General features: G+C 50.1%; 1 protein-coding gene across 1 annotated transcript in view; it reads left to right on the top strand.

The window, feature by feature from the left end:
- Positions 1-2,506: 2,506 nt before the first annotated feature.
- The window catches only part of LOC143491190 (chromosome transmission fidelity protein 18 homolog), a 293,927-nt gene continuing 274,197 nt past the window's right edge, over positions 2,507-22,236 (top strand). Inside the window, exons 1-2 of the mRNA XM_076989983.1 lie at positions 2,507-2,533; positions 2,604-2,734. Coding sequence (XP_076846098.1) covers positions 2,507-2,533; positions 2,604-2,734 — 158 coding nt within the window. The remainder of the gene's footprint in view (positions 2,534-2,603; positions 2,735-22,236) is intronic.

Here is a 22,236-nt window from a genome sequence, read left to right as displayed (position 1 = left end):
TGTGTGTGTGTGTATGGGTGGGTGTGTGTGAGTGGGTGTGTGTGTGGATGGGTGGGTGAGTGGGTGTGTAGGTGGGTGTGTGTGTGTCTATGTGTGTGTGTGAGTGGGTGTGTGTGGGTGGGTGTGTGTGTGTGGGTGTGTGTGTGGGTGTGGGTGGGTGGGTGGGAGGGTGTGTGTGTGTGTGGGTGGGTGGGTGTGTTGGTGTGTGGGTGTGTGTGAGTGGGTGGGTGTGTGTGGGTGGGTGTGTGTGTGTGTGTGGGTGGGTGTGTGTGTGTGGGGGGGGTGTGTGGGTGGGTGTGTGTGGGTGTGTGTGAGTGGGTGTGTGTGTGTGTGGGTGAGTGGGTGTGTGGGTGTGTGTGTGTGGGTGGGTGAGTGGGGGTGTGTGTGTGTGGGTGGGTGAGTGGGTGTGTGTGTCTGTGTGTGTGGGTGGGTGGGTGTGTTGGTGAGTGGGTGTGTGGGTGGGTGGGTTTGTAGGTGGGTGTGTGTGTGGGTGGGAGGGTGTGTGTGTGTGTGGGTGGGTGGGTGTGTTGGTGTGTGGGTGTGTGTGAGTGGGTGGGTGTGTGTGGGTGGGTGTGTGTGTGTGTGTGGGTGGGTGTGTGTGTGTGGGGGGGGGTGTGTGGGTGGGTGTGTGTGGGTGTGTGTGAGTGGGTGTGTGTGTGTGTGGGTGAGTGGGTGTGTGGGTGTGTGTGTGTGGGTGGGTGAGTGGGGGTGTGTGTGTGTGGGTGGGTGAGTGGGTGTGTGTGTCTGTGTGTGTGGGTGGGTGGGTGTGTTGGTGAGTGGGTGTGTGGGTGGGTGGGTTTGTAGGTGGGTGTGTGTGTGGGTGGGAGGGTGTGTGTGTGTGTGGGTGGGTGGGTGTGTTGGTGAGTGGGTGGGTGGGTGTGTAGGTGGGTGTGTGTGTGTGTGTGTGTGTGTGTGTGGGTGAGTGGGTGTGTTGGTGAGTGGGTGTGTAGGTGGGTGTGTGTGTGTCTATGTGTGTGTGTGAGTGGGTGTGTGTGTGTGGGTGGGTGTGTGGATGGGTGTGTGTGGGTGGGTGGGTGTGTGAGTGGGTGAGTGTGTGTGTGGATGGGTGGGTGGGTGTGTGGGTGGGTGGGTGAGTGTGTGTGTGGATGGGTGTGTGTGGGTGAGTGGGTGTGTGTGTGGGTGGGTGTGTGTGTGGATGGGTGTGTGTGGGTGGGTGGGTGTGTGAGTGGGTGAGTGTGTGTGTGGATGGGTGGGTGGGTGTGGGTGGGAGGGTGTGTGTGTGTGTGTGTGTGGGTGGGTGGGTGGGAGGGTGTGTGTGTGTGTGGGTGTGTGGGTTGGTGGGTGTGTTGTTGAGTGGGTGTGTAGGTGGGTGTGTGTGTCTATGTGTGTGTGTGAGTGGGTGTGTAGGTGGGTGTGTGTGTGTCTATGTGTGTGTGTGAGTGGGTGTGTGTGTGTGTGTATGGGTGGGTGTGTGTGAGTGTGTGTGTGTGTGTGGGTGGGTGGGTGAGTGGGTGTGTAGGTGGGTGTGTGTGTGTCTATGTGTGTGAGTGGGTGTGTGTGGGTGGGTGTGTGTGTGTGGGTGGGAGGGTGTGTGTGTGTGTGTGTGGGTGGGTGTGTTGGTGTGTGGGTGGGTGGGTGTGTGTGTGGGTGGGTGTGTGTGTGTGTGTGTGGGTGGGTGTGTGTGTGTGTGTGGGGGGGTGTGTGGGTGGGTGTGTGTGGGTGTGTGTGAGTGGGTGTGTGTGGGTGAGTGGGTGTGTGGGTGTGTTGTGTGTGTGGGTGGGTGAGTGGGTGGGTGAGTGGGTGTCTATGTATGTGGGTGGGTGAGTGGGTGTGTGTGTCTGTGTGTGTGGGTGGGTGGGTGTGTTGGTGAGTGGGTGTGTGGGTTTGTAGGTGGGTGTGTGTGTGTTTATGGGTGGGAGGGTGTGTGTGTGTGTGGGTGGGTGGGTGTGTTGGTGAGTGGGTGTGTGGGTGGGTGGGTGTGTAGGTGGGTGTGTGTGTGTCTGTGTGTGTGGGTGAGTGGGTGTGTTGGTGAGTGGGTGTGTAGGTGGGTGTGTGTGTGTCTATGTGTGCGTGTGAGTGGGTGTGTGTGTGTGTGTGTGTGTGGGTGTGTTGGTGAGTGGGTGTGTAGGTGGGTGTGTAGGTGGGTGTGTGTGTGTCTATGTGTGTGTGTGAGTGGGTGTGTGTGTAGGTGGGTGAGTGGGTGTGTGTGTGTGTGGGTGGGTGTGTGTGTGTGGGTGTGTGTGTAGGTGGGTGAGTGGGTGTGTTGGTGAGTTTGTGTGTGGGTGGGTGTGTTGATGTGTGTGTGTGTGTGGGTGTGTGTGTGTGTGTGTGGGTGTGTGTGTGTGTGTGTGGGTGTGTTGGTGAGTGTGTGTGTGTGTGTGGGTGTGTTGGTGAGTGGGTGTGTGTGTGTGTATGTTTCTATGTGTGTGTGTGCGTGTGTGTGTGTGTGTGTGTGTGTGTGTGTGTGTGTGTGTGTGTGTGTGGGTGGGTGGGTGCGTGGCGTCCAATTTTTCTAGGCAACCACTGTTGAAATTCTCATGTGGAAATGTTTCTTATTACTGTGTTGGCCATTGTAAGATGTACGTTTTGTAACAGGTGGGCATTGCCTGTGGGTCTGTCTGTCTGTCCGTCTGTCCTTGCAGGTTAACCCTCAGCTGTACAGCACCAGAGAGAAGCAGCAGCTTTGTGAGCTGATTGACACCATGCTGAACTATAACCTGACCTACCGCCAGGACCGCAGCCCTGAGGGCCAGTACACCTACGTACTAGAACCGTGAGTACAGTACACCTACGTACTAGAACCGTGAGTACAGTACACCTACGTACTAGAACCGTGAGTACATGTACACCTACGTGATAGAACCGTGAGTACAGTACACCTACGTACTAGAACCGCGAGTACAGTACACCTACGTACTAGAACCGTGACTACATGTACACCTACGTACTAGAACCGTGAGTACATGTACACCTACGTACTAGAACCGTGAGTACAGTACACCTACGTACTAGAACCGTGAGTACAGTACACCTACGTACTAGAACCGTGAGTACATGTACACCTACGTACTAGAACCGTGAGTACATGTACACCTACGTACTAGAACCGTGAGTACAGTACACCTACGTACTAGAACCGTGAGTACAGTACACCTACGTACTAGAACCGTGAGTAAACACACACACCCTCCTCAGAGCAGAGAGGAGACATTGGCAGATGTTCATCACAGGGATGTGGGACGTCCCCTTTAATGAACCCTGTAGTGTCAGGACAATGTTTTCTTTTGTTTGCTTTATGCACTTATAGATGTCTGTGGTGGAAATTATGATGTTCTCAGTTTATCCTGTTTGCTTAGTAACTGTTTTTCATATTAATCATATTAGACACAGACTTAGAGATGTGATTTATAAATGTGTTAACCATATAGACCCTGCCGGGTGGTGGGTGGCTTTCCGGGCGCGTGGCGCCGTGGTTTTGCCGCTGGCCCCTGGGGGGGGGGGGGGGCGCTCTGTTCCCTCTGGTTCCCCTGGACCTGCGCTCCTTGACTGGCGGGGCGCTGTCCGGGGTCTCTCTCTCCCGCCTGCGGGGGCGGGCGGGTGAGGGTTTCTGGGAAGTGCGGCTCTGGTACTCCACCGCTCTGTGGGGGGCCGTGGGCGGGTGGGATTCCCGGGTCTCTCTCCACCCGCCTCTGGCCTCTGGGGGAATGTTGTCGCAGCTACCCACCCTTGCTGGTAAGTACATTCCATACATCTATCCTATGTTGCACTTCTAGGTTGCACATAAACACACACTCACACACACCCATACATCGCACTCATCTGTACTATATGTATTTGGTTTACTTTCTGTACTTCTTTGCAGTGGTCATTTGAGCTGGTTGCGTGTTTTATTTGATTAATATTATTATTATTATTATTTTATTATTATTTTTTTTTTCTTCTTTTCTTTTTCTTCTCCTTTCTTCTCCTACCTCTGTCTTTTCCCTTTTTATTATTTCTCTCCCCCTCTTTTCTTGGTCCACCTAACCCCAATAATTATCACTTTGCATATTGTTATCACTACACTATATATTATACAGAATTGTTATAATTGCCATTTAAATCTGTACATAAAAACAAAGTTGTCCTCCAAAGATGGGGGGGTGGAGGTGGGCCAAAAAAAAAAAAAAACCATATAGAAGGGACACTGAACCTGTTCAGTGTCTCGTATGTCTTAGTAAGGCCTTAGAAAACTGTATTGTTTACCCTGGACATCCTCGGCCCGTTCCGGGACTGAGGTGTACCTAAACCGACCTCGCTGGAGACACCAGATCACCTCCTAGTCTCAACATGGAAGTGACCACGTCGGCTCTCAGACCATCATGACAACAAGAAGCGTGGAGGGTGCGTGTGGGGGGAAGCCAATGTACGATTGTCAAATCATGTGTGATTTATGTTGTGTTCATCCAATCATATGCTTTAATCACCTCGTGGACATCTTATGTGCTTATGAATTAGAGTATATATGATGAGAGCTCAGAGTGGGGAATTAGCTCTCATTTGCAGGTGCTCTTGAGTGTATGTATAATGAGAACTCTGGATTGATCCATACTTACTGTTAATAAATCTATTTTGCTTCTTTATCTTACCTAACTGTTTCTGAATTTTATTGTGCTTACCATTGAAGGGTTGCAGAATTGCCAGAACACGTCCATCCTCACTTCAAGGGTAGGGACAGTCTTTCATCAGAACTGCATCTTAAACAGAGCACTACATGCGACTACACAGTGGAAACTCTGGTGAAACATGAGAAGTCTCTTTTCTCTTGGGCTTTATGGGAGAATAATGGTATTTTTTGTCTTGATCAGCACTTTTGAAGGATATTATAAGACAAACATTCCAGAACCCCACGTTTCAGACCCCATGTTCCAGAACCCCACGTTCCAGAACCCCACAGTAGACATTCAAGTCCTGTGTTATTCACCTTTCAGGAAAAGCTAATAGATGTGTACAAGAAAACAATATTAGCAAAAACATATTCACACTTAATGACGTCAAAGAAGCATAGTGTAAGGAATGCCACCTGATCTGTCTTAATCAACCTCACCTGCCCCTCATTACCACACCCCCTTCAGCCTTACTTAAGCACTGCACCACCACATCTCAGTTGCGAAGTATTGCCGACTCATGCCGCGTACCAAGCCTTTCTATATCCTGTCTGCTCTCCTGTGTCCTGACCCTCGCTTACGTCCCCGACCTTGTCTCCTGCCTAACCCCTCTGTACCCCCTGACTTCTGCTCCCCCGGTATGACCCTGGACCGTCCTGACCACGCCAAGAGAACGCCGTTACTGATCCTAGTACTCGTGATTCACCTGCCTGTGTTTGTACCAGTGTCTCATTTAAATAAAAGCGGTGTTCTTCCGCATTTGGATCCCTCTCTGCCTGTTCAATACGTTACAGAAATACTTCGCCTTCAAATGGATCCAGCAGAAGCAACCATCGCGACTCTCACTGAAACGGTCCGCCAACTCACGGATATCATACGGAGTCAGGGAATTAACATCGCTGCCCTTCAGGAGGCTGTCCGCCTCGTCACGACCTCTGCTCCCACCTCCGTGAGTGTTCCTGCAGCAGAACCGGAACGCTACGATGGATCTCCTGATCGCTGTCGGAATTTCCTCATGCAATGCTCCATATACTTCACGTATCATCCAGCCCGGTTCCAAGCCGAGTTACACAGAGTCCACTTTATCCTGTCGTTCCTCACGGGAGTAGCAGGCGCCTGGGGTACAGCGTTGTGGGAAAGCCAGGACCCTGCCCTCCAGTCGGAGAGTCAGTTCACCGCCGTGTTCCGGGCTGTTTTCGATCATCCCGCGGACGGACGTGATGTGGGAGATCGGCTCTACGAACTCAAACAAGGACAACGCAGTGCTGCCGATTATGCTCGGGAGTTTCGTACGCTAGCTGCAGGAAGCGGTTGGAGTGAGTCTGCCTTGAAAACGGTTTTCCGCCGTGGTCTGCGAGACGACGTCCAGGTTGAACTCGCCTGTCGTAGTGAAGCCCTCACTTTATCAGAGTTTATCCAAGCGTCGATTAACGTTGACAAGTTGTTGCTGACTTACCACTCCAGTAAGACTGACGCTCCTGTCGCTACGTCTGGTGCACCACCTTCCAATGTATGTGCTCCGAGTCTTCGAATGTCAGACGAGTTCGTGCAGCTGGGCAGGTCCCCACTAACATGCCGTTTGTTACTGAAGTATAGTCAAGTTAGCTTACCCGTACAAGTATCTTGGGGCGGCATAAATACTAACCTGTCTGCGTTGGTTGATTCGGGTGCAGCGGGCGATTTCATAGACCAGGACCTCGCCTACCACCTACACCTTCCCACTGTACCTATAGATCCCCCCGTGAGAGTGAATTCACTGAATGGACAGCCTATAGGAGAGGGCGTGATTACGCTACGTACCTGCCCCGTAGAGTTGCGGGTAGGTCTGTTCCATAGTGAAATGAGAGAGTTCTTCCTCATATCCACGCCCCGAGATCCCGTCATACTCGGGTTTCCGTGGCTATCAATGCATGACCCGGAAATCTCCTGGAAGAAGCGAGAACTCGTACGTTGGAATGAGAATTGTCTTAGTAAGTGCATGCACCTACCACTCAGGTCCTCCTCGGTGGAAAGCCCCGACACTCCTCTCTCTGACGTCATCCCCGAGCAGTATCGCGCATTCGTTGACGTCTTCGACAAGGACAGTGCCTGTCGTCTGCCTCCTCATCGTCCCTGTGATTGCGCAATCGACCTCCTGCCTGGAGCCCCCTTACCTCGTAAGACGAAACCTTACCCTCTATCACGCCCTGAAGATCAGGCGATGGAGTCCTACATCACCGAGGCTCTGCAGAAGGGGTTTATTCGACCATCCACCTCCCCGGTTGCTGCTGGTTTCTTTTTCATCGAAAAGAAGGATGGGGGATTACGACCTTGTATTGACTATCGTGCCTTGAACGCCGTAACGACGAGGAATGCTTACCCTCTCCCCTTTATCACAGCCTCCCAAGAGCGTCTGATGGGGGCGAATATATTCACCAAGCTGGACTTACGCAGCGCTTACAACTTGATCCGTATTCGAGAGGGCGATGAGTGGAAGACAGCCTTTGTTACCGCCAGAGGGCACTACGAGTACTTAGTAATGCCGTATGGACTAACTAACAGCCCCGCAGTGTTCCAAGCGTTTATGGACGACATCTTCCGTGACCTGATCGATGACTTCGTGTTCGTTTATATAGACGACATCCTGATTTATTCCCCGTCTGCTTCTGACCATAGCCGACATGTCTCTGCAGTCTTGCAACGCCTTCGTGAGCATAATCTTTACGTGAAGGCGGAGAAATGTGAATTCCATCGCTCCTCGGTGACGTTTCTAGGATGTACGCTGTCCCCTGGCCAGATCTCCATGGATGCGCAGAAAGTAGAAGCTGTCCTGAACTGGCCGACCCCTCGTTCCACGAAAGAGCTGCAGCGATTCCTGGGATTCGCTAACTTCTGTCGCCGTTTCATCCGAGGATTTGGTGAGTTGGCTACCCCTCTCACGAATCTCTTAAAGGGAGGGAGGAATCGGAAATTCACCTGGACTGCTGAAGAGGAACAGGCGTTCTCTCTCCTCAAAAAGGCGTTCACGTCAGCCCCCATTCTGCACCTTCCTGACCCCCAACTCCAGTTCATCGTGGAAGTCGACGCCTCCGAGGTCGGAGTGGGCGCTGTTCTCTCTCAAAGGCAGGGAAGCCCGCCGAAACTATACCCCTGCGCCTACTTCTCCAAAAAGCTGACCCCCGCGGAAATGAACTACGACGTGGGAGACCGGGAACTCCTGGCGATTAAACTCGCGCTCGAACAGTGGCGTCATTGGTTAGAGGGAGCGGAGCACCCCTTCATTGTTTATACTGATCACAAGAACCTTGAATACCTGAAATCAGCCAGACGTCTAAACCCGCGACAAGCAAGGTGGGCACTGTTTTTCTCCCGGTTTCGTTTCACTGTCTCATACAGACCCGGGTCAAAGAACGTCAAAGCCGATGCCCTGTCACGGATCCACGAAAAGGACGAAGCCACTCATGAACCTGGACGTATTCTGCCAGAGTCCTGTTTCCTCGCAGCTATTCGCTGGGCAGTACAAGAGGAATTAGACGAGGCTTTACGCACTGAACCCAGTCCGGTGGAATGTCCGGAGGGGAAACAATACGTGCCCGTATCCCTTCGGGGACGCATCCTACAACTCGCACACGATACGGCGGGCACAGGCCACCCAGGTATTACACGCACACGACACCTGATCTCTCAGCGTTACTGGTGGCCGTCCTGGGAGGATGACATCCGCGATTATGTGCTGGCGTGTTCCGTTTGTGCTCAGACCCGTACTCCCCGTGCACTTCAAGCAGGAGAACTCCTTCCTTTACCTGTTCCTCACCGGCCATGGACGTACCTCGCGGTTGACTTTGTGACAGATTTGCCCACATCGGGAGGTAATACTGTTGTTACGGTAATCGTAGATCGATTCTCTAAAATGTGCCATCTCATTCCTTGCCCCAAATTACCCACTGCCATGGATACAGCTCTTAACCTCTTCCATTACGTATTCCGTATTTATGGTTTACCCGAGGATATCGTCTCAGATAGAGGGACACAGTTTACGTCTCGAGTCTGGAAGCAGTTCTGCAAACTCCTTGGCATTACTGTTAGTCTGACTTCAGGCCACCACCCCCAGTCTAACGGAGAGGTTGAGCGTTACAATCAGGAGTTAGGGAGGTTTCTCCGACAGTACTGCGTTTCTCAACACGACTGGCATAAATACCTCCCATGGGCAGAGTACGCCCGGAATTCCATTATACACACCGCGACCAAACTCACACCCTTTCAATGTGTATACGGTTACCAACCTGCGTTTTTCCCGTGGGACAAGACACCGGCTGATGTCCCCGCCCTGGACGAATGGTTTAAACACAGTGCCCGTACATGGGAGCTAGCGCATGTACACTTGCGGCGTGCCCTACACACGCGCCGGCTCAACGCAAACCGTCGTCGTCTCCCCGCACTGATTTACCACCCGGGACAGAGAGTATGGCTGTCGACACAGAACCTGAACTTGAAGCAACGATGTAAAAAACTCAGTCCACGGTATATCGGTCCATTTAAAGTGCTCAGCAGAGTTAATGCCGTTACCTACAAGCTTCTTTTGCCGTCGCATTACCGTCTGAACCCTGTTTTCCACGTCTCTCTCCTGAAACCGGTTCACTACAGCCCATTCACCGTGCCCCCTGTGTGTGATAAACCTCCGGACCCTCTGGAGATCGACGGTCGTCCAGCGTACATCGTCCGGGAGCTTTTGGAGTCCCGGCGCCGGCGAGGTGGTCTACAATATTTAGTGGATTGGGAGGGATATGGCCCCGAGGAACGGGCCTGGATTCCGGCGAGAGATGTCCTCTGCCCCACGATGATCGCGGACTTCCACGCTACACATCCTAACTTTCCTGCCCCCCGGCGCCGCGGTCGCCCCCCAGCACGTCGTAGAGCGTCAGGTGCCGCTCCTTTGAGGGGGGGTACTGTAAGGAATGCCACCTGATCTGTCTTAATCAACCTCACCTGCCCCTCATTACCACACCCCCTTCAGCCTTACTTAAGCACTGCACCACCACATCTCAGTTGCGAAGTATTGCCGACTCATGCCGCGTACCAAGCCTTTCTATATCCTGTCTGCTCTCCTGTGTCCTGACCCTCGCTTACGTCCCCGACCTTGTCTCCTGCCTAACCCCTCTGTACCCCCTGACTTCTGCTCCCCCGGTATGACCCTGGACCGTCCTGACCACGCCAAGAGAACGCCGTTACTGATCCTAGTACTCGTGATTCACCTGCCTGTGTTTGTACCAGTGTCTCATTTAAATAAAAGCGGTGTTCTTCCGCATTTGGATCCCTCTCTGCCTGTTCAATACGTTACACATAGTATTTTTCAGGTTAGGGAAAATGGTTGTCTACCATGTTATAAATGTCGATGTTATTTTTTTATGCTCATATATTCATGGTGGCTCATTTGTGGTTTTCATTTTTTCTTATTTTCCCTCAGACTTCACAGTCAGAGAATGTTGAGGCAGGACAACAGGTGATGAGACCACAGATGAAGAAGCCAACAGTCAGGAACCACCAACATCGGCTTGAGAACATTGTCAAAGAAGCTGTTGTGGAGTGCAAGGTGGCCAGACTGCACCATACTGCCTTAAAATCTTATCATACTACCTTAAATCCTGTTGAATCCTAATATTGCCTGAATAAAACATCCTTATCAGTATCTCATAGTTCAGCCTTAACCCCTACCTGTTACAAACATTTCTATATGGATTCATTTTTAAATGGTCAGATGTCTTTTAAAATTGTCACTGCCAAAGCTTAGTGGATAAACCTTTCTTGAACTGCTGGCTAATATTTATATTTATTGCCCTCATCCATTTACCCTAAATACATTTGAGCTTTGCACTCTTAAATTATAACTTGAGACTAATGGAGTTGATGGAGTATCAGCATTAAACACGTCAACTCAAGGTTGTTTCAGGAGTATATTGATGTACTTCAATATACGCCTGAAGCGCTTTGTGACGTGTTGTGAAAAGCGCTATACAAATAAACTTTGATTGATTGATTGATACTCCCCCCCCCCCCCCCCACGATTTTACAGCCCGAACTGGATTTCTTCGGACGTGCCATAGTACCAAGAGAGAAACCTGCGGGGACCTCAGTAAAAGGTCACTTAGCACTCTTCTCCTTCTTCTTCTCCTTTTTCTCCTTCTTCTTTTCTGTCCTTCTTGGTCATGTTCTTGCTTCACCAGTAATTAATGAACACTGTTCAAACTTCTTGCTGAAGCTCCAACACAATCCACTGACATTGGTGGGGGGGGAGTGTCTGACTACATTTATACAAAACACATTCTAAATTAAAGTACTGCAAATGTCCTGTTTTTCAAAAGAAAGGATGAGGGATTATACAAATAAAAATGTCTCTATGAGGAGAGGTGTCATACAGTTCTGTATGAGTGATAAACCCCTTCTGCACATACCAAGCTTTCCAGCTAGTTATGCTGTGATCTCACCTGAGGTCCATTTGAGGTTATCTGGCAAATCACAGGGCCAAGCTACTATAGGCCAGCCCCCATAGTGAAAATCATAAATACCATTGGTCAGATTTCCTGTCATTTCGCTAACAGCTTTACATTACAAAATACCACCAGAAAGGAGCAGATTAGTTTCACTCAGATAGAATTATTTGACTTCTACTAACCAAGAATATGTAAAGTTTTTAAAGAAGTTGATGTTTTATTATATATAATCTTCTGCCCAGTTTAGTCACCTCTTTTTTGAGAGGTTAGAAGGGCCTGACTGCTCTCTGCTCTATCATACAGGTGTTACCATGGTTCAGTTTTAGTTACCTCTTCTTTGAGAGGTTAGACTGCTCTATCATACAGGTTTGTTTTGGCAGTGTTCAGCCCACATGCTCTTTCTCTGGTGTCTCTAGGTGAAGATGGCAAACTGTGTGGGACTTTGCAGATTGGTAAAGCAGTAGGAAACAGTGATGTGTGGTTTAGGTTCAACGAGGCCGTGTCCAACGCAGTGCGTAGAAATGTGTACATTAGGTAACTCCTGTAAACACTCTGTCTCTCTAAGAACCCTTGTGAGGAGAGAGGCGGACAGAAATACTACATGGCCGTGTTGACACTTTGATGAATGGCTGTAAAACCATAATTGTGTTCAGTAACCTGTATTGCTATTCAAAGTCTCCAGCAAACTCTGTGAATAAATGTTGTTAAATGTTTTTTTTTCTTTATTTCTGCCTGTTTTTTGTACAGACTGAACTGCATAGAAAAGCCATTGCTTACAGTGGAGTTTTTAACATCAAACATTTACTACAGGATTCAAGTAAATGACAAAAAGTAAATCATTAAATATTAGGCACATCTAAATTTAAAATAAATTACATAGCACTGACCATGCTAGCTAAGACTGACATCGATCACAAAAGTGGAGCCACTGTTGTAGTCATGGTGATGGTGTTTGGGCTGCTACTAGAGCATGATGCATTTCCCTGACTCCACCCATGGGTTGTCTTTCAGCAGCTCAGCGTTCAGGAACGGGTCATCTGACATTTTCTCTTCTATCCATTTAACCTGTAACATACCTGGCTTAGCCAGTGGGACGCATATGCAGCTTTCAAGAGGTTTAATGTAAATGCCTAACACAAAAACAACACAACTCATACAAAGACCAAAGATAACAAATAAAACTAACACAAAAGTCATAAAGACAAACCGAATACTCACTAATTACACTATACAGCTTAACAACATTCAACTCAAGTTACAATAACCCACAACCACAGAGACCAAACACAGGACTTAAATACATCAACTAAACAAGGGACACAACAAGACACACCTGAAAGTGATAACGAGGGGCAGAGAACACGGCAGGGGTGTGAAACCAGAGACAACTAGGAAATGTCAAAATAAAAGACACGCAAACATAGAGAACAAAACAAAAGTCAAGACTGACAAGGGGGGAGACAGGAACACATGACAGAACCCCCCTCCAAGGCGCGCCGCTCCAAGGTGCGCAATGGAAACCAAACCAAAAAAAAACCCAACATCAAGCACAGACAGGAGGAACCAAACCGAGAGCAGGAGACGACAGACACGCAGGGAACAGGGGCGAAGGCACTGAGGAGAACACACCAGAAACAGAGGACCTAGGGGTAAAAGAAGGCACAGAGGACAAAGGGCCAGGGGACACAAACACAGGAGCAGAAACAGGCTGAGGGGGACAGGCAAACGGGACCTCGGGAGACTGGACAGGGCTAGGACGTGCAACAGACACCGGGGAAGGAGGATCAGAACGGGGAACAGGGAACGAGGCAGAGACAGAGGCAAAAATACTCCAGATCACAGAAACATGGACAGGAACGAAATGGGTGACAACTCTAGGAACAGACACGGGCACAGGGACAGAAACAACAACACCAGAGACAGAAACGGGCACGGGCACATGAACAACGACAGCTTCACGCACAGAGACAGGGAACAGAACAAAATTAGGCACAGAACAGGGCAAAAATGGGAACACAGGCACAGAAGGGGAACCAAAACTAGGGGGAGCAAAAATAACGTCCACATCGGGCCCACAGACGGGCGGAACAGTCACTGTGGGCCCTGAGAGGGCACAAGAAACAGAAGTAGCCCCCAGGCGGGCCCCGGGAACGTCGGCAGGCCCCAGGCGGGCCCCGGGAACAACAGGCGGCGGTGACCCCATCCAGGTCGCGGGAACAGGCGGCAGTGACCCCATCCGGGTCGCGGGAACAGGCGGCAGTGACCCCATCCGGGTCGCGGGAACAGGCGGCAGTGACCCCTTCCGGGTCGCGGGAACAGGCGGCAGTGACCCCTTCCGGGTCGCGGGAACAGGTGGCGAGGGTGCAGGTCTCTCCCGGGCCTCCGGCGCGGGTGCAGGCCTCTCCTTGGCCTCCGGCTGCGGGTCTGGAGGCGCCGTGGCCGGCTGTGGGTCTGGAAGAGGCGTCACAGGCTGCGGGTCTGGGGAACACAGGTTTGCCCCTGCGCCACTCCTCAGTCCCCTCATCCTCCCCTCATCGTCGGTGGGGTTGGACTGAGGAGACGTGAAGACCTGACGCACAGGCTCCCAGCGCCCCCCCAAAAAAGTCTTTGGTCCGCCGCAATGGTGGTGTAGACTCCTCCAGGAAGGGGTGCACTCTTGCAGTCAATCTCCGACATGCTGTAAGGCCGGGGGGCATCACCGGAAAACCTTGCCTGTAATAACCCAAAAAAGCCTTCCACCGTCCAGGCTACCTCAGACCTGTGGGTAAGGACAATGTTCGCCCACTCCAGTGCCTTACCCGCTAGTCTCGTCCTCATGAACAGAACGAGGACCATGTCTGGCAGCTGAGGGCACGTTAAGAACTGGAAATAGGCCCTGCACTGCAACACAAAGCCATCGGCTGAATCCTCCTTACCGTCGAATACGTCTGGGCAGTGAGTCAGTGAGGGCAGCGCTATCGGTCTACCTGTAGTGTCCAAGGCGAGACATGATTGCAAACAGTCCAACTGTGCCACGTAGTCCTCTACATCCTTGGGAGAGGGTAGGCTAGGCACAGGTCTCACTCCTGTAGCTGCTGCGTCCATTGTGACGGTGGGTTATTCTGTAACATACCTGGCTTAGCCAGTGGGACGCATATGCAGCTTTCAAGAGGTTTAATGTAAATGCCTAACACAAAAACAACACAACTCATACAAAGACCAAAGATAACAAATAAAACTAACACAAAAGTCATAAAGACAAACCGAATACTCACTAATTACACTATACAGCTTAACAACATTCAACTCACAAGTTACAATAACCCACAACCACAGAGACCAAACACAGGACTTAAATACATCAACTAAACAAGGGACACAACAAGACACACCTGAAAGTGATAACGAGGGGCAGAGAACATGGCAGGGGTGTGAAACCAGAGACAACTAGGAAATGTCAAAATAAAAGACACGCAAACACAGGGAACAAAACAAAAGTCAAGACTGACAAGGCGGGAGACAGGAACACATGACATAACCAGTCTGCAAATGTGAGGAGAAATTGAAACAGGCAGGAGACGAATTCTTCTAAAGCAGAATTCTAGAGCAAGATTCTAGATTATATTTCTAGAGCCGTGTTGTCTATATTATCATGACCTGACTTGAACTCTACATGGTTTGACTGGGATGTGGGATTTTCTAGTCAAACATCATCTCAAGTCTTCAGAAAATTTCTGTTATTGTTCCTGTAGTCAAGTGTGAGACTGAGTGACTCAAGTCACTGAATTTTGTCTTGTGGATAAGAATATTATTATGGTCTAAACCAGGGGTCAGCAACCTTTGAGACATGGAGTGCTTTAACATGTCTAGTCAATGAGTGTGCCGCTATCAACATATAAAATTGGGAGGGGGGGGGAGTTTAAATTGTTTGGGGGGAGGGGGGGAGGTGGTAGTGTGGCAAGTGTAAATTGTTAGCGGAGGGGAGGTGTAAATTGACACAAATTCACAAATTGACAAAAAATATACTCGACGGGGGCGCCAAGTATAAACGCCCCCGCCGCTCGCGCAGGTTCGCGCGATGTGTGCGGAGTCGCGCGCTACGGTCAAAGTATACAAAAGTATAATTCATAATAAATAATCCAGCCTTGACGCGGCTTATGTCACACGCAGCGCCGTGCGGTCTTAAGGTTATTTAAACAAATTTAAACATGGGTCTGTGGCGGGAGCTGAGTGCAGAGCGTTGAGGAGCGATTTCAATTGGAGGATCGTGCTCTCCGTCTGAGATTTAAAAATTTTTTTTTACTGATGCTGGTCCAGGTGGACTAGGTGCACTCTAGGTGCAATGGTGGCACTCGTGCCATAGGTTGCCGACCCCTGGACTAAACTAATCCATCACCAACTCCCCACCTGTACCTGTTCTTTCACCCTTGTTCTTGAGTCAGAGCAATCAAGTTACGTTACTGTACGTGCAAACTATATGTGCTCAACAATTGTGTCATGGCCCAGTAATTGAAGGCTCTTACTTACAGTATTGTGCAGAAGGTTTAGGCAGGTGTGGAATAAATGATGCAAGGTAAGAATACTTTGTTAAGGTAAGATTGAAGTGTTAAGTTTGTCAACAAAATGCAAAGTGAATTGACAAAAGATCTAAATCAAATCTAGATTTTGTGAACACCCTTTGGCTTCAAAACAGCTTGGATCCACTTAATCTCAGTAATCTCTTACTGTTTCAGCACTTCACCGCGTTACACTATTAACACTTCCGTTAATACTTCTATGAACACCTCTATGAACACTTTGATTAACACTTCTATTAACACCTCTATTAACATTTGCACAGTACTGTATATATGCAAACACACATATACACTACACTAATTTAAATATGTATTTATTTAAAATGCCCCTTTATTTTCAATACTGTGAAATCAACTTTGGTAACTTTCTCAATTTGAAATGTTTTAATACGTTCTTTTAAGCAATGGTGTGTTTTGCACTCACTCTGGGACGAATATGGAGCATTTTTCTCTTGCAATCTGTAGCTGCATTTTGCGACTGTCCACCTCTTTCCTCAGCTGAGACTCGTCCAACTCATCCATCTACAGATAGTCACCAAACACAGAGTATCACTACTGCAGTGTGATCATCATAAAGCAACACATACATGCACTATATTGCCAAAAGTATTTGCTCACCCATACAAATGATCAGAATCAGATGTTCCAGTCACTTCTATGTTCATAGGTGTATTAAATTAAGCACCTAGGCATGCAGACTGTTTTAACAAACATGTGTGATAGAATGGGTCGCTCTCAGCAGCTCCGTGAATTCCAGCATGGAACTGTGATCTTTCCACCTGTGCAACAAATCCAGTCATGAAATTTTCTTGCTCCTAAATATTACACAGTCAACTATCAACTGTATTAGGGGAGACCGGTGTTGTTGAAATTCTGTAACCATTAAATGTTACAACCGGGTATGGTTGTACCATCAACAACCGATCACAGAACACCTTTGGGATGAATTAGAGCGGAGACTGAGAGCCAGGCCTTCTTGTCTTGTGACCTCACAAATGCGCTTCTGGAAAAATGGTGGTCAAAAATCCTCATTAACTCCCTCCTAAATCTTGTGGACAGCCTTCCCAGAAGAGTTGAAGCTGTTCTAGCTGTAAAGGGTGTACCAATGTCATTTTGATTAGATGGAGTAGAAATTGGATGTCACTTAACCTCGTGTGTGAGTCAAGGAAGGTGAGCAAATACTTTTGGCAATATAGTGTATATGTAACGAATAGAGCACGCAGAGAGAGATCCTGATGCGGAACTGATCTGTTTTTATTGACACAGTGTTGTACAGCGAGCCGTGCAGACAAAGCTGCGGTGTTATGTTGGTGCAGGGCTGCAGCGGAGTAGCGGTGGTCAGGACGGTCCGGGGTCGTGAGGCGAGGGCAGAGTCCGAGAAGGTACCAGGGATCAGGCGGGAGACGTGGTCTAGGGAACAAGCAGAGTTCGGTGCACAGAGAGACAGTCAGGAATAAAGGCTTGGTACGCGACAACATGGAGGCAATACTTCGCAACCAGGAAGTGGAGTTCTGGTGCTTAAGTATGTAAGGAATGTGGGCGTGGTGGTGAAACAGGTGAATTTGATTATGTCATCGGCTATTCCTGACATTACCCCCCCGCAACGGAGCGTCTCTAGACGCTCCACGCCTTGAAGGCGGCCGGCCATGACCCCGGGGGGCAGGGAAATGTGGGTGTGTAGCGTGAAAGTCGGCGATGAGTGACGGGCAGAGGACATCGCGAGCGGGTACCCAGGCCTGTTCCTCAGGACCGTAGCCCTCCCAGTCGACGAGATACTGGAGACCCCCACGCCGACGTCGTGATTCCAGCAACTCTCGCACAATGTAAGCAGGTCGTCCGTCTATGTCCAGGGGCTCGGGGGGCGATCCTGTACCAGGGCTACCGACATGGGGCTGTAATGAACAGGCTTTAGGAGAGAAACGTGGAAGACAGGATGGATGCGGTATTGCGGGGGTAGTAGCAGCTCATAAGAGACTGCGTTACTCTACGAAGGATCTTAAACAACCAGATGTATCGAGGCTTGAGTTTGTGGCAGGGCCGGCGGAGGTTCAGGTTGCGAGTGGAGAGCCACACTCGCTGACCGGGGTGATAGATGAGAGCGGGGAGATGACGGCGGTCGGCGTTCATGCGGCGAGTGTGTAATGAGCGCCGCAGTTGTACGTGTGCGAGCTCCCAGGCGCGAGCGCTGTTTTTCAACCAGTTGTCTAGAGCGGGGACATTAGAGGGGGTCTTATCCCAGGGGAAGAATGGGGGCTGATAGCCATAAACACACTGGAAAGGGGTTAGTTTGGTGGATGAATGTATGATGGAATTGCGTGCGTATTCGGCCCAGGGGATATATTTATGCCAGTCCTTCTGAGAAGAGCAGTATTGACGGAGAAAGCGACCTAGCTCCTGGTTGTACCGCTCCACTTCTCGGTTGGATTGGGGGTGGTAACCGGAGGTTAAGCTGGCGGTTATCCCGAGCAACTTACAGAACTGTGTCCAGACACGGGAAGTGAATTGTACGCCTCGATCCGACACGATATCCTCGGGTAATCTGTATATCCGGAAAACGTAATTGAATACGTCAGAGGCCGTCTCCATAGCAGTGGGCAGTTTAGGGCACGGAATAAGACGGCACATCTTTGAGAACCTGTCGACCATTACGAGTACCGTAGTATGACCACCAGAAACAGGCAGATCTGTGACGAAGTTGATAGCCAGATGGGACCATGGACAGCAGGGTATCGACAAGGGGAGGAGCTGACCGGTGGGTAATGTTCGAGGAGTGCGTGATTGAGCGCATACAGTACAGGCGAGAACATAGTCACGGATGTCCTCCTCCCACGACGGCCACCAGTATTTCTGGGCGATCAGGTGTTTTGTTCGGGTAATACCAGGATGACCAGTGCTAGGAGTGTCATGTGCGAGTTGGAGGAGACGCCCCCGGAGTGGGACCGGAACGTACTGTTTATCATCGGGGCCATCTGCAGGGCCCGGGTCGGCACGAAGCGCATCTTCAAGATCGTCCTGAATGTCCCACCGGATGAGGTTGATGAAGCAGGATTCCCTGAGAATGCGGTCAGGTGTTTTACTAAAAACACTAAAAAAGGCATCTTTTCGTGAATTCGGGATAATGCGTCTGCCTTGGTGTTTTTGGTCCCTGGTCGGTAGTGCACTGTAAACCTGAAGCGAGAGAAGAACAGAGCCCATCTAGCTTGTCGGGGATTGAGCCGCCGGGCGGATTTGATATACTCTAGATTCTTATGATCTGTATACACCTGAAAGTGGTGCTCCGCTCCCTCTAACCAGTGTCGCCAATGTTCAAGAGCCAGTTTCATGGCTAAGAGTTCGCGATCTCCTACGTCGTAGTTCACCTCGGCCGGTTTTAACTTCTTTGAGAGATAAGCACATGGGAACAGTTTGGGCGGATTGCCTTGCCTCTGCAACAACACAGCCCCCACACCTACGTCGGACGCATCGACTTCGACTATGAAGGGTAACGTGGGGTCCAGAAGATGTAGTATGGGGGCGCTAGTGAACGCGGTTTTCAGCGTGTTGAATGCACGATCTGCCAGAGGTGTCCACGTGAAGTGGCGTTTCTTACCCCCTTTCAGGTCGGTAAGGGGGGCCGCCACCGAACCAAAACTCCTAATAAATCGACGACAAAAGTTGGCGAAACCTAGGAACCGCTGGAGATCCTTGACAGAGCGGGGCACCGGCCAGTTAGCGATGGCTTCTACCTTGTTGTCGTCCATGCCAATACATCCTGGTGAGAGGGTACAGCCAAGGAAGGAGACAGCAGGTGCATGAAACTCGCATTTCTCCGCCTTCACGTACAAGCCGTTCTCTCGCAGACGCTGCAAGACCGAAGAAACATGTTGTATGTGGTCCTGGACAGAGGGGGAATAGATCAAGATATCATCAATGTATACGAACACATATTTGTCAATCATGTCCCGGAATATGTCATCCATGAAAGCCTGGAATACAGACGGACTATTCGACAGCCCGAATGGCATTACTAGATACTCATAGTGCCCTCTGGCGGTGACGAAGGCTGTTTTCCACTCATCGCCTGTGCGGATCCTGATCAGGTTATACGCGCTCCTGAGATCAAGCTTTGTGAAGATCGTAGCCCCCATTAACCGTTCTTGTGAGGCAAAGATGAAAGGCTGGGGGTAAGCGAATTTGGATGTGACAGCATTCAGGGCCCGGTAATCTATACAAAGGCGTAAACCCCCATCCTTCTTCTCTACAAAGAAAAACCCCGCCGCGACGGGAGACGTCGACGGGCGAATAAACCCCTTCTGGAGAGCCTCACTGACGTATGCTTCCATAGCAGCATCTTCTGGACGGGATAGCGGGTAAGGTTTTGTTCTCTTGGGTAAGGTCACCCCGGGAAGAAGGTCAATGGCACAGTCACAGGCTCTGTGAGGGGGAAGCAAACTAGCACGCTCCTTATTAAACACGTCTTTGAATTCTTTATATTGTTCAGGGACTGCATCCGAGAGGGGCGTGTCAGGACTTTCAACTGTCGAGGAGCGAAGGGGTAAATGTACACAGTTCCGTAGGCAGTGTGGTTTCCATGATACTAATTCTCGTTTCTGCCAGGAAATGACCGGGTCGTGTTCGCTCAGCCAGGGAAAACCGAGGATTACTGAATCACGGGGGGCAGAGACCAAGTAGAATTGCCTCATCTCTGAGTGAAACAGCCCGACATGGAGAAGTAAAGATTTGGTTCGTGAGTTTACTACACCAGTGCCTATGGGTTGTCCACTTACTGAATTTACTCTAAAGGGGGGATCTATTTCTTCTACGGGAATGTCTAACGATCTTGCCAACTCGCTATCGATAAAGTCTCCTCCTGCACCTGAGTCAACTAGTGCAGAGTAGCTGTGGGTAATACCCCCCCAGGTGAGCTGCACAGGTAGGTTAAGTTGGGAACTGGTACATAGCGCGAGTAAAGGTGGTCTCACTTTGGCTTGCGAGGGGGAACTCCCGCGGGGACGAGGTGGTCGAGTGGAGCATCGGTCACGAAAATGACCCTCCTCGCCGCAGTAAAGGCAAAGTCCCTCGCGCATACGACGAGTTCTTTCCCGGGGAGTGAGTGGAGACCGGCTCAGCTGCATCGTTTTGGGGTAAACACGATCGCTTTCTCCGGGGAAGCAAGATGACTGACTGGAAGGAGTGGATGAGCGCATACCTGCTGTTGTGGGGCGGTGAGTAGTGAGCAGTTTATCCACATTCACCGCTGCTTGTATGAATTCGGACAGAGACAGATCTTCGTCTCTACAGGCCAGCTCGACCTGCAGATCTGTGCGCAGACCGCGGCGGAACACCGTCTTCAGGGCAGTCTCACTCCAGCCACTGCCAGCAGCCAGCGTACGGAATTCCCGGGCGTAGTCTGCCGCGTTACGCCTCCCGTTTGATTTCGCACAATTGGGTGCCGACATCACGTCCTGCAGCAGGGTGGTCGAAGACAGATTGGAGCAATTCCGAGAAGTGACGTTCTGAAGTCAGGGAGATGTCTTCATCGCTCCAAAGGGCGGTAGCCCAGGTCCCTGCCTCTCCGGTCAGGAAAGTCAGCATAAAGTCCACCTTTTGACGATCGGTCTGGTACAGAGCTGGGTGGTAGGTGAAGTACATAGAGCATTGCATTAGGAAGTTCCTGCAATGCTCGGGAGAGCCATCATACCGTTCAGGTACGGCCACTGGTATGTTAGCAGGAAGTATAGCAGCAGTCAGGGGGGCAGGAGACACGGGGCTAGCACTTTGGGCGTTCTGACGCACGGACTCGGTGAGGGTACGGAGTTCAGCTTCTTGGTTGCAGGCAGTCTCGGTGAGTTGTTGAACGCACTCCGTCAAAACAGCGATGGTTGCCTTTTGGTGAGCCAGGCGAGCCTGAGTTTCCGCAGGATCCATTATGATGGCGAAGTATTCTGTAACGAATAGAGCATGCAGAGAGAGATCCTGATGCCGAACTGATCTGTTTTTATTGACACAGTGTTGTACAGCGAGCCGCGCAGACAAAGCTGCGGTGTTATGTTGGTGCAGGGCTGCAGCGGAGTAGTGGTGGTCAGGACGGTCCGGGGTCGTGAGGCGAGGGCAGAGTCCGAGAAGGTACCAGGGATCAGGCGGGAGACGTGGTCTAGGGAACAAGCAGAGTTCGGTGCACAGAGAGACAGTCAGGAATAAAGGCTTGGTACGCGACAACATGGAGGCAATACTTCGCAACCAGGAAGTATAGTTCTGGTGCTTAAGTACGTAAGGAATGTGGGCGTGGTGGTGAAACGGGTGAATTCGATTATGTCATCGGCTATTCCTGACAGTATATAATATGGAAGAAAAACAAACATTGCAATCAAAATTCTTCTAGATGTTAAAGATTTCTGTCCACGCCCACCCTGCAAATATTTTTTTATTAAAATAAATGTATAAGTATATAATGAAATTACCAAATTAATTGATGGGCCAAATTAAAATGCTTCAGACCCAAGTACTACAGTGCAATAAAGTCAATGTGTGTCCAATGTAGACATGCATGTTGATTCGGTTAGTGAGAGGTTGATTAATGTGAAAACATTTAAATGTAAATGTGCCATATTTGTCAACTATGATTGT

The sequence above is a fragment of the Brachyhypopomus gauderio genome, unplaced genomic scaffold (assembly GCF_052324685.1).
Source record: "Brachyhypopomus gauderio isolate BG-103 unplaced genomic scaffold, BGAUD_0.2 sc72, whole genome shotgun sequence".
Lineage (NCBI taxonomy): Eukaryota > Metazoa > Chordata > Actinopteri > Gymnotiformes > Hypopomidae > Brachyhypopomus > Brachyhypopomus gauderio.
This window is presented reverse-complemented; position numbering and strand designations above follow the sequence as displayed.